At 46.1% G+C, this 12,882-nt stretch overlaps 1 protein-coding gene across 2 annotated transcripts in view; it reads left to right on the forward strand.

The window, feature by feature from the left end:
• ATRN (attractin) overlaps window positions 1–12,882 on the forward strand; it is a 199,042-nt gene that overhangs the window by 124,364 nt on the left and 61,796 nt on the right. Inside the window, exons 22-25 of one of the 2 annotated variants that reach the window (XM_087935677.1) lie at window positions 2,647–2,741; window positions 4,841–4,919; window positions 7,891–8,048; window positions 10,554–11,724. In XM_087935677.1, the coding sequence (XP_087791803.1) occupies window positions 2,647–2,741; window positions 4,841–4,919; window positions 7,891–8,048; window positions 10,554–10,640 (419 nt within the window). In that variant the 3' untranslated portion in view covers window positions 10,641–11,724. Of the gene's footprint in view, window positions 1–2,646; window positions 2,742–4,840; window positions 4,920–7,890; window positions 8,049–10,553; window positions 11,725–12,882 lie in introns of those variants that run through there. The other variant, XM_087935676.1, reaches the window with a different exon arrangement.

Genomic DNA, 12,882 nt, shown 5'->3' on the forward strand with positions numbered 1-12,882 from the left:
AGAAAAATAAAAGAAACAATCGGACAGGGACGGGAGGCAGGTTGGGGCGCTTATGCACGCCTTCTACAGACCTCTTAGGAAAGGGGTGAGGTCAATAGTAGACAGTCTGAGGTTAAAGTTTTGGGGGTTTGGGGAAGAAACCACAGAGTCAGGTAGAGGATTCCAGACATTGACCCCTCTGTTGCTGAAGTCGTATTTCCTGCAATCAAGTTTGACGTGGTTAACCTTGAGTTTGTGTCTATTGTTTGCTCTTGTATTGTTATGTTGAGGCTGAAGGTAGGACATTGCAATGTATGATTTTATATACTATACTTAGATCGGACCGAAGGCGGCATAGTTCTAGGTTTTCTAGGTCTAGAGTTTCAAGTCTGGTGGCATAAGTTATTCTGCAACGAGTAGAGGAGTGGAGAACTCTTCTTGGGAAATATTTCTGGACTTTCTCAACTGTATTAATATCAGATACGTAATGTGGGTTCCAGACAGATGAGCTGTATTCGAGTATTGGTCTAGCAAATGTTTTGTATGCTCTAGTTAGTAGTGTGATATTACCAGAGAAAGAGCTACGTAGGATTAGGTTAACAACTCTTAATGCCTTTTTGGCTATGTAGTTACAGTGGGTTCTAGCACTTAGATCATTAGAGATGAGTACTCCAAGGTCCTTGACAGAGTTTGGATCCTCAACAAGGTCTTGACTATTCAGCCTGTATTTTATTTTCTGATTTTTTTTTGCTAATATGTAGGACAGAGCATTTATTTGTTGAGATTTGAAGTTGCCATTTGTTTGACCATTCTGATACATAGTCAAGGTCTTTTTGAAGGGTAGCAGCATTGTCTGTGGTGTTGCATAGTTTTAGATTATCATTGAAGAGAAACATCATCAGCATAGAGAATGGATGGATGGATGGATGGATGGATGGATGGATGGATGGGAAGGAGCGAGGAAGGAGAGAAGGAGAAAAGGAAGAACAATAGCAATAGCACTTAGACTTATATACCACTTTATAGTGCTTCACAGTCCTCTCTAAGCAGTTTACAGAGTCAGTCTCTGGCCCCCAACAATCTGGGTCCTCATTTAACTGACCTCGGAAGGACGGAAGGCTGAGTTGACCTTGATCCGGTCAGGATCGAACTGCCGGCAGTCAGCAGAATCAGCCTGCAATACTGCATTCTAAGCACTGAGCCACCAGAAAGGAGAGTGAGAAATGGAAGGAAGGAAGGTGTCAAGCCCGAAATTGACATGTGTAGCCATTTTAATTAGGCTTAGTATATATTCTTTTTCTTACTTTCTCTTTGGCGGTCATGGGGGAAAGGATTTCGGGCTTGCCACATTCCTAAGTGGAGATAAAGAGAGAGTTGTTTAGGCTAGGCGATTCTTCTTCTCGTGGGAAACGAGCTGTCAATGCTGAGGCCCCATGAAGTGGAGATTTATGACATCAAGCAACGTTGAATTATTTCTATTGGAGAATGTGACTTTTGGGGGTTGTTTCTAACTTTTAGTGTGGTGGGGTAATTCCGGGTTGTGTCAGATCCGGAATTACCATGGACTTTGCCAATTTGATGCTTTCCTAAATAAAAGACATCTTTTTAGAAGATGGGCTTTAAACACAGAAGGAAGGAAGGAAGAGCACTTAGACTTATATACCACTTCACAGTGCTTTCCCGCCCTCTCCAAGCGGTTTACAGAGTCAGCCTCTTGCCCCCCAACAATCTGGGCCCTCATTTTACCCACCTCGGAAGGAGGGAAAGCTGAGTCAACCTTGAGCCAGTGAGACTTGAACTGCTGGCAGTTGGCAGAATTAGCCTGCAGTACTGCACTCTAACCACTGCGCCACCAGGCCTTATCAGCGAGTTGATTTAATTTAATTTTATTTATTTGCTTATTAAATGTTAATGCCACCGTTTATCTCTCCTACCCCATGACTCTGGACGGCTAATGGGTGATAAAACCATTAAAAAGAGCTATTAAAAGATTAAAACAACACACAATTAAGAGTGTCTTATCGCAGCCTTTAATAAGATTTTAATGTTGGTTCATTTGAGTCTTTTAATCTGTGTTATTGTTGTTGACTTGTTTCTATCATTTGTAAGCTGCCCAGAGTGACGTTGTGGGGGAGATGGGCAGCATGGAAATTTAATAAAGAAATAAAGAAACAAAGAAACAAATAAATATTAATACTTGTAAGCCACTTGCCTTCTGCTTGCTCTTGGCTTATATAGGGAGTCCTTGTTTTAAAGCCATTTTATTTAGTAATTGTTCAATATTACACTGGCACACCAAAAAAAAAGTGATGGAACGCCCATTTTTCACGTGACGGTTGAAGCATCCTTCTGTGGTCACGCGATCAAAATCCAGGCGCTTGGCAACTGACTCATATTTACGGCGGTCGCCGTGTCCCCGGGCTCACGCGATTCCCCTGTTTGTGACCTTCCGACAAGCGGAGTCAACAGGGAAGCAAGATTCCCTTAACGACCGTGTAACTTTAACAGCTACAGGGATTCGCTTAGCAACCGGGACAAGAAAGATCATCAAATGGGGGCAACGCTCACTTAGCAACAAAAATGTGAGGCTCGGTTTGCCGTCGTAAGGCAAGGACTCCTGTTCCGAGGCCGTATCTCCTAACTCTCCCTTGCTATGCTTCCATGTAGATACCCTTCTCATCGACTATCAGTTCACCTTCAGCCTCTCCCAAGAAGATGATCGCTATTACACCGCAATCAATTTCGTGGCAACACCGGAAGAGGTTGGTAAGATCCGTCAACCTAGCATAGGGTTATTAAAGGAAGGTCTCTTTGTTGTGGCGAGCCAACAAAGTCAGTGCAGGGGTAAGATTCAGTCAGTTTGGACCGGTTCGGGTGAACCGGGTGTTAAATTTACATCTGGTTCGCCGAACCGATAGTTGAACCGACTGGCTGGTCATGCCCTCCCCTCCCAGGCGTCTCCACGTGGCCTGTTTTGGATGCAGGTAAGGGCAGGGTCCGTGCGGAGGCTCTGGGAGGGGGTAAAATGGCTCCCCTTCTTTCTGTTGACAACTATAAAACGTGTGTACAAAATGTTTTATGAGTTGACATTCGGCTCCCCTCACTTTTTGAAGGTGACCTGTACAACACAAAACAAATTGATTGCCAATACGGAAGCTTATGCTCACAAAACCTCAGGCTTGGTTGGATTTTCTGCATGAAACCTTGCTACAAGGCGATCGGCTTGGACATTCCTACTCTTTACCCATGATGACTCTGATAAGGGGTAGCCCTTCCACTTGAAGTTTCAGAAGTCCATAAACGGGCCAGTTTCCAGCTTCCGGAGGGTCTCCAGACTCCGCGGGAGGCCATTTTCACCCCCCCCCCGAGGTCCGAGGGAAGCCTGCAGACTTTGGGGAAGGTGAAAAACGGGCCTCCCGGAAGTTCTGGTAGGCCCCGCCCACCATGGCCTGCCCACCCAGCAACCGGGCAGTGAACCGGTTGCTGGGATTTTTGAATCCCACCCCTGTGTAAGTGTATTGTGTAGAAACATTAGACAATGAATTGTGGAAGCTCATTTTAAATCAAAGAGAAGATTGAAAGGGAATAGTTACTGTGGCCAATTTTGTAAATCTGCGTTCAGTTTTGCCATGCTCGGCGGCCGCAGAGCCACGGCCATAGGTTCCATCCTGTGGATTCCTAGCCTTCAGCTCTACGGTCTAAGATCTGCAAATGGGGAGAAAGGCCTCAGGTGCCCTAATCCATGCATAAGACCTGGTGGAGTATCTAAAGAGGGGCAACTGACGTGTGTCAATTCATAAGAGTAATCCAGGTGGTCAAATGGGAGCAAAACCCACTGAACAGATGTCTCGCTTAGCAACATAAATTTTGAGCTCAATTGGGGCCGTAAGCCAAAGACTATCTAAATATTTCAAATTCTGGATCCGAACTCCTTTCACGTTGCTGAATCTAGATTCTGAAATAAAATACCTTGACGGAGTATTTCATGCTTTTCCGACTGCTTGGTTTGACGCACGTCTGTTGGTCTGTCTGCTTTCCTGTTTTGGGTCTTCATTCCTGCTTTGCCTAGGGAGCTGACTGCAGACCAAGTTCCTTGAAAAATGAAAAAGTAGGTAATATTAACCCTATTAGCGTGTTGTTTTTAACACAGAGGAGGCAGATCTGAAACGGGGGCCCACATTATTTTTACCAAAATGATGCCAACTGTTTTGTAGAGAGCAGGGATGGCGAACCTTTTTGTTGTGGTGTGCCGAAGCCCCGCGCACGCACGTGTGTGCCAGCATCCACAATGCAATGCACCCCCCACACACATGTACGTGCAACACCCCACCTCCTTACCTGCACTGTGAATGCGTGCGCCTCCCAGCTGATTTTCGGCCCGTTTTGAGACCGTTTCACCCTCCCGGAGGCTCGAGGCAAGCCTCTGCAGCCTTGGGAGGCCGAAAAATGGGCCTTCTGGAAATACCGGAAGTGCCCATTTTCAGCGTCCAGAGGGCCTCTGGGAGCATGGAGGAGGATGTTTTGGCCTTCCCAGAGGCCCAAAGGGAAGCTTCTGCAGCCTTTGGAGGCCGAAAAACCAGCCCGTTTCGGCACTTCTGGTATTTCCAGAAGTGACGAAATGGGTCCGTTTTTTCGGCCTCCAAAGGCTGCAGAGGCTTCCCTTGAGCCCCCGGGAGGCCTCAAACGGGCCAAAAATCAGCTGGGAGGCATGCGCATGCACAATGCAGGTAAGTTTGGCTGGGGCTCGCGTGCCTGCACAAATGGCTCTGGATGCCATAGGTTCGCCATCACGAGTATAGAGGTTGCCTGATGCTTAAAGCCATTAACTCCTCTTTTGTCTCTTTTCTTTTCTCAAAATCAGCAAAACAGAGACCTGGACATGTTTATCAATGCTTCGAAAAACTTCAACCTCAACATCACTTGGTCGACAAGCTTTGCAGGTGAGAAATGTTCCCCAGTGCAGGTAAGACCTCAACTTAATGATGGTCCGTTTAGTGACCTTTCAAAGTTACAACGGCACTTCAACAAGTGACATGTCTGTTTTTCACACTTAAGACCATCTCCATGGTCACACGATCAAACCTTCAGATTCTTTGCAACTGATTCATATCTGTGATGGGTGTGATGACCCGGGGTGTGACACAAAAATAACCAAGACCCCAAAATAAAAGAAACTTGGCCCCGATGCCCAGTTTTCCTCGGCTGGATATCAAAGTCTTAAAGAAAACAGTTTACGGAGCGAGTAAATGCAGTCCGCACCCAAAGTAAATTCGAAATAAAACCACACTGGAGGAATTACTACAGCAGGCAAGGGTGATTAATTTCAGACTTCTACCAGATAACGCAGCAACCACAGTTGAGAGGAAGCCAAAACACAGATAAGCTCTGACAAGAGTGAACGCTTTGCTTCCAGCAACTTTGCCCTGCGCAGTTTGTCTTTTTTACCAGTCCTCCCAGCTGCAGCTCATGAAGGGGATCAGGGCCCCTTCCTCCCCCATAGACCATGCCACTCATGTTTCTCCCTTATCTTCTCCTCCCTGCATGGATGAAGAGGGGACGGGCCTGGGTCTTCCTCTGAATGCCCACCCGGCCTGTGCCCTTCCCTAGTTTCCTCCACAACTTCCACTCCCTGTCAGTTGTTCCATCTCTCCCTTGGAGTCAGACTCCAACAGGAGCATGAAAATGGGTTGCAATATCTCAGGATCACATGCTCTGCTTTTGCGACCTTCTGACAAGCAAAGTCAAGGCGGGAGCCAGATTCACTTAACGACCGATTGACTAGCTTCACAACTGTGGGGATTTACTTAACCATGGTGGCAACCAAGGTCGTAGAACGGGCCAAAGTTCACTTAAGAAATGTCTCACTTAGCCACAGAAATCTTGGGCTCAACTGTGGTCGTAAGTCGAGGACAGCCTGGAGAACATACAGCTTCTTTATATGCAAAAGCCACTCTTTTTATCTCTCGTTGACTTGTGGGTTTAATAGGATTCTCCGCTGGACAATAGCATACAGTCGGTTCTCCACTTACGACCACAACTGAGCCCAGAATTTCTGTTGTTGACAAAGCTCTCTGTGAAGGAGATAGGTGGTTAAGAAATAAGAATGAATAAATGAATGAATGAATGAATGAATAAGAAAGAAAGGAAAGAGAGAAAGAAAGAAAATAGATAAATAAATAAAGGCATTTGTTAAATCACTATAATCATAATGAATCATACGGTCGTTAAGCGGATCTGCCTTCCCCCACTGACTTGTTAGAAGCTGGTGGGCAAGGTCGCAAATGGTGATCACATGACCCCTGGGAGACACCGCAACTGTCATAAGTACATGCCAGTTGCCAAGCACCTGAATTTTGATCACATGACCATGAGGATGTTGCAATGGCTGGTCAAATGTCCATTTTTTTTCAATGCCTTTATAGTCACTAAGCCTGTACATTGATTGAGATGTGGTTTGACTGTTTGTACATCAAGGTGGCCTGAGAAATAAATAAGAGTATCCATTTTTAAAATCTGATTTCTACTTCGGCTCGGTGGGCATAAATGTTCATATTTCCCACCAATAGCATCTATGCAGCCGTTTACTGACGGTAGCAAGGAAAGTGGAGTCAGCTCTTCTTGGCAGTTTGATGATCCATATTAAGCACCGTAGAGTGGAAAGATCAGCACCTTTTAAAGCAAGGATGGGTGACTGTGATCCCTTTACGACCTATGGCCATGATGGCGAACCTATGGCATGCATGCCACAGGTGGCACGCAGAGCCATTTATGCGGGCATCATGAGCCCCAGCCAAACGTACCTGCACTGCGCATGCGCACGCCTCCCAGCTGATTTTTGGCCCGCTTGAGGCCGTTTTCCCCCTGCCGGAGGCTCAAGGGAAGCCTTTGCAGCCTTGGGAGGCTGAAAAACAGGCCCTTCTGGAAATACTGGAAGTGGTGAAATGGGCCCATTTTTCAGCCTCCCAAGGCTGCAGAGGCTTCCCTTGAGCCTCCGGGAGGGGGAAAACGGCCTCAAACGGACTGAAAATCAGCTGGGAGGCACGCATATGCGCAGTATGCGTAAGGGGGCAGGGCGGAGGTGTTGCGTGTGCATGTTCAGGGGAGCGGGGCGCATTGCTTTGTGGGTGTTGGCACGCACGTGCTTTGGGCACACCACAACAAAAAGATTCACCATCACTGACCTATGGATTTCAACTCCCAGAATTCCTGAGGCAGCCCGGAATTGGAAGTCCATGGATGTAAAGGGGCCGTAGTAGTTCACCCTGCTTCAACGTGGACATTTTCTGCACTTAAGCAGGTTCAGTTTGATCTAACCCTGAACCCTTGGTCACCTGTTCACTTTCTTAGAGGAGTGAGAAGGTTTCCTTGGGGTTTTTTTTTCTAACCGTGTCCAGAAATGTTCCTGCTAAAATTTAAGCTGTCAGCTTTCTCCCAAGACATAAAACCAAGCAAACACTGTCTACCAACCAAGCAATTGAGGACATGTTTAAAATGTCAAGGTTTTTTTACCGTTCCTGGCTGGAATATTGCTGGAGATCGGCACACAAGGAATTGGGCTATTTAGTCTATTCGTTTAGTGACCGTTTGAAGTCACAAGGCACTGAAAAAAAAATGATTTATTACCTCTTTTCACGCTTACTCACTTTAGCAACGTAAATTTTGGCTGCAATTGTGGTCATAAGACTACCCGTAAATAATTTGGCTTCTCTCCAGATAAGAATTCTGATTGTTCACTCAGCCGTCTTCCCAGCAACCTTCAGCGATTGATGAAATTTAATAAATGTGACCGGGTCAACAGCTGTCAGTGGGTTCACCATGATTAAATGACAGTTTCAATCTATATCTCCAAAGATCCTGACATCAGTGTCCTTTCTAATTTTTATTTATTTATTCATTTAAATTGCTCAAAAGCTGGGACACAGGCCGGAGAGGAGATTCCGGTGGTTTCAAAGAACCAGGTCAAGGAATATAAGGACAGCTTCTCCAATGAGAAATTCGATTTCCGCAACAATCCCAACATCACTTTCTTCGTCTACGTCAGCAACTTCACCTGGCCCATAAAAATTCAGGTGAGAAACTATGTTTTATCTCATTACTGTTGGTCGCCAGATGTTTTAGACTGGATTTGGTGTTTTTATATCCACTTCTCGAGTCCTTCCCAAGGACCCGGGATAGGAAAATGTCGTTGTGTTAAATGTGTTAAATGACATTGTTAAATGTGGATGGTATTAAAGGCTAGATGGAAGCTGTTCAGAGAAAAACTGCCTGCTGCGGTTATTATTGTTGTGGCTCCTTGCACAGTCAACCAGATGTTCAGATTTGACATTTCTGTCTGCCTATTGAGTCTTTCTGAAGGACTTGGGATAGGCAGATGTGGAGGTGTTTAAGGTTTTGTCGTAGGTTGTAAGCTGTTCCGAGTAGAGCTGCCTTTTGCAATTGACTGGTGAGGATTTTTGTCAATGCCGGTGGTGTTCATGTCTGCCCATCTTACAAAAAGTGACTCTGGGTGGTGTAAGTCTTTAGAGATTCTCTGTTATTCAGATCCTGGTTGTCCCAAAGGTGGCTTTTTTTGAAGAGGCAACTGGACTTTCTGGTTTTTCTTTGAAGACGTTTCGCTTCTCACCCCAGAAGCTTCTTCACCTCTGGCTGGATGGTGGGGAAGGGAAGGATTTATACTCCTTGCAGACAGCTGGTCATTTGCATCCTTTTAGTGGGTCCTTGAAGCACTTGGAGGTTTATCTGTGTCCTCAGAGTCACCTGAGCGGCACTCCTGGTTCCTGTAGTTTGCAATTTTTTTTTCCTCTGGAAATCCATTCCTTACTCCCACACCATTCAAAGGCTGTTCATCCCAAATTGTGTAGCTGAGAGTCTGGGTGATGTACATCAGTTAAACAGACATATAAAAACCAATCATTATTAATTTTTTAAAAAAATCACAAAGCTGAGTGAAAGCGACAAATGATAATGAAAACAATGGATCAAGATCTCACCAGGCTCCCAGGCCTGACGATGGAGCCATATTTTGAGGGACTTCTAGAAAAATCAATAGAGATGCAGTTAATATCACTTGGTGTTTGTGTTTGTGTGTATAGAATATTTCCTTAAGTGGCCATTACGGCAGAGAAGACCACCTGGGACCTCCCCCATAAGTCTAGCTTCTAAACAGTAGGATCCCTGACACATCTATTCTGCCAGATCAGTTGCATTAGAAAATATCTGGGGGCTGTCCCCTCTGGGAAGATGTCAACCTGCCTTTACAGATGGTCCTCCTCTTGAACAGGTGTCCCAACCTACACTGTAGTTTCAGTGCCGGTCCAATAAGGTGCAACCTAGACCCTCTTCAGTCTGTAAGGGTTGAAAAGCCACGATGAGTATAACAACATGGGTTTAGAGAGACCCTCTGCATCCAATTCCGTACGTGCAGGTAGTCCTCAACTTAACAACAGCCACTGAGCCCAGTTTTTCCGTTGCTGAGCTTGTTTTGCCCCCATTTTACGACCTTTCTTGCCGCAGTGTCCTGGGCTCACGTGCAGCGGTGGTATTCTACCGGTTCGTCCCGGTTCTTCCGAGCCGGTAGCGGCGATGAGCAGCGGAGACCGAACCAGGTCTCTCCGCCCTTCCACTGTTGGGCCCGCCTGCCTGCCGGGGCTCCCATACTGACCTTTGTTCCCTGCTTTTGAAGGGCAGCTGCTTTGCGCGGCACAGAAGAGTGTCGCGCGGCAGCTGCTAAAGCGACTGGGAGAGTGCAGGCTTAGGCAGGAGGTGCGTGTTTGGCATGCGGACACAAAGTGTGTGCACGCATGCAAACGTGCCCGCCAAACCGGTGGTAAAACTTTTTGAATCCCACCACTGCTCACGTGATCACCTTGGCAACCTTCTGACCAAGCAAAGTCAACGGGGAAAAGCCAGACTCCCTTAACAACCGCGTCCCTAACTTAACAACTGCCGTGATTCAGTTGTGTTCAGCGTGAAGTGAATCACGGCAGTCGTTAAATTAGGGACACGATTGTTAAAGGGAGTCTAGTTGCTCCCTTGCTGGTCACAAAAGGGGGATCACGTGACCCCAGGACATTGCAAACGTCCTACAGATGCCGAGCATCCGAATTTTGAGCACTCGGACACGGGGATGCTGCGGAGCGGTCTCTTTTTTCCTAGTGCTATTGTAACTTCGAATGGTCCCTCAAGGAATGTTTGTAAGTGGAGGGCCACCTGCATTTTCTTCATCGTTTTGATCCGGTGTTTTTTTCTAAGCTTTTCTCGCTCTTAGTTCACGTTGTGGTCTGCCCAGCACGGCTGGCTTAGGAATTCTGAGAGTTGAAGTCCGCCAATCTTAAAAGTTGCCCAGTTTGGAAACGCCTAGAAAAAAAATGTGGTTGCCTAGGAAGTCCCCAGAAGAAGTAAACCTAGCCCACCTGAGTGTCGTAGGGGGTTCCATGTTGTGTAGAGCAGTTTGTTGGTGCAGGCGGTGGTCTAACGCAGGCCTGGAATAAACATTTTGTTTTTTCCCCCCTTTGTGTAACCCATCTCCTCCCCTTTCCCCTTCCTCCGTTTTTCCTCTTTATGTCCGATTTCAGATTGCGTTTGCCACTCATGACCCACTCCCTTCATCCCTGAGCCAGTATCTGCTGCATTTGATGAGTAGGAGCTGGCTGTGGATATGACAAGGCACGACAGACTGAAAAACATACAGGAAGGATGGACTTCCTTGAGCAGGGGCATCGTCTGGTTCCTCTTGTCAATTTTTCAGCCAAGGCTTAGCGGCTTAGCTTCTCAACTTTAGAAACTATAGAATAGAAATAGAACAGGAGTTAAGAATAAGGATACAATAGCATAGCATAGAGTCGTCATGGCTAACCTTTTTGTCGTCGCATGCCAACAGTGCGCGCATGCGTGTCTGCACCCTGCAATGCACATGCGACCCCCCCATGCTGCCCCGCCTCCCTGTGCATGTGCAGGCTTCCCCCCGTTCCTGCGCATATTTGTGCTCCCCCCACATTCCCCCGCCACCCTGCGCATGCGCACGTGTCTCCCGCATGCGCCCCCCATGCATGCACGGCAGATACCTGAAAATTAGCTGGATGGTGGGAGGTGCGTGCACATGCACAGTGGAACTGAGCTGGGGCGACGCTTGCGTGCCCTCAAAGATGGCTCTGTATGCCACTTCTGGCACACGTGCCATAGGTTCGCCATCACAGGCATAGAATAACATAATTGGGAGGGACCTTGGAGGTCTTCTAGTCCAACCCTCTGCTCAAGTAGGAAACCCTATACCATTTCTGACAAATGGTTTATTTTAACGCAGTTGTGTGGACTACATCTCCCAGAATTCCCCAGGCAATATGCTGGCTGGGTGGGCCCTTCTGGGAGAGTCGAAATCCACAGATAGGTAGTCCTCAACCTACGACCACAATTGAGCCCCAAATCTGCACTGCTAAGCAAGGCGGTTGTTAAGCAAGTGGTGCCCAATTTAGGAAAACCCCCCCTTTCTGCCAAACGATTTTTATCAGTTTATAGTGTAGCATGCAAAGAAAATGCAAAAGGAAATAATAGGGAAGGAAAAAGGGAAGAGAAAAGTGAGGGAAAGAAAAAGGGAAGAAAGAAAGAAAAAAGGCATTGACTTTCTCTGACTCCCTTCGGTGCAGTAGAATAAGGCCTTAAATATCAAAGCTCAACTGTTTACTTTTTACATAAATTGTTGAAACTGGCCATTTCTATAACAACAAATCTATCAAATCGGTAAAACCCAAAATCAAAGTTTCGTGTTTTCTTTTTTTCCACCACAAACACAAAAAGCCCAGAAACAGTTTCTGAGTAGAAATAGAAGTATTTGTATTCTTTTCTTTTCTGTTCTGTTCTTTTCTGTTCTTTTCTGTTTTTTTTCTTTTCTTTTCTGTTCTTTTCTTTTCTTTTCTTTTCTTTTCTTCTCTTCTCTTCTCTTCTCTTCTCTTCTCTTCTCTTCTCTTCTCTTCTCTTCTCTTCTCTTCTCTTCTCTTCCTTTTCTTTGATCCAAACAGTCAACCGAGCCATCTAATTCACAGCCCCTTTTTTGTCCAAATTTTTGTCCAAATGGAGCCAGAGAGATGCTGACCCAAACTGGCAGTTTTATATAAATATATAGATTTACATCCATCTGTACAATCAAAAAAGACAGTCAGGCACATTGCTAACATCATGAGGTAAATCGCAGAGCCTACTAAAGGGGAAAAAAAAAAGGCGGGAAAAAGGGAACCGCCCCTCCGCACCCACAGCAACCAATAGCAGGGCCGATTGCCTCACGCAGGAGCCGCCCTCTCTGACCAATCAGTTATAACTGCCTCTTCTGGCTCCACCTACAACCCTGCTGGGAACTCCAGCTATTAAATTTAAGTACCTTTAACATTTTTGCTACTTGAAGTGAACCGCTGTGGATGTTAAGTGAATCCTGGTCGTTAAGTGAATCAGGCTCCCCCCGCAATTGACTTTACCAACGATGGGACACTGCAACTGTCATAAACATGAACCCGCGGCAATTCCAAGAGAAACAACTAGTCATAAATCACCTTTTTCGATGTTTTTGCAGGTAGTCCTCGACTTAAGACCACAACGGAGCCCAAAATTTCTGTCAATTCAATTCAATTCAATTCAATCTTTCATTGTCAATGCACAACATGTGTACAATGAGATTGGCTGGGCCCCATTTCGTTAAGCAAGACATTTGTTGAAGTGATCTTTGCCCCCGTTTTACGACCTTCGCCGCCACATTTGTTAAGAGAATCACCTCAGTTCTTAAATTAGGAACCTGGTTGTTCATCTGGCTTCCCTATTGACTTGGCTCGCCAGAAGGTTGGACTTCAGCTGTTGTAACTTCGAACAGTCACTAAGTGAACCCTTATAAGTCAAGGACTACCTGTACCACTTTGAATG

This window comes from Pseudonaja textilis, chromosome 6 (assembly GCF_049901715.1).
Source record: "Pseudonaja textilis isolate UNSWEBS1 chromosome 6, rPseTex1.2, whole genome shotgun sequence".
Taxonomy (NCBI): Eukaryota; Metazoa; Chordata; class Lepidosauria; order Squamata; family Elapidae; genus Pseudonaja; species Pseudonaja textilis.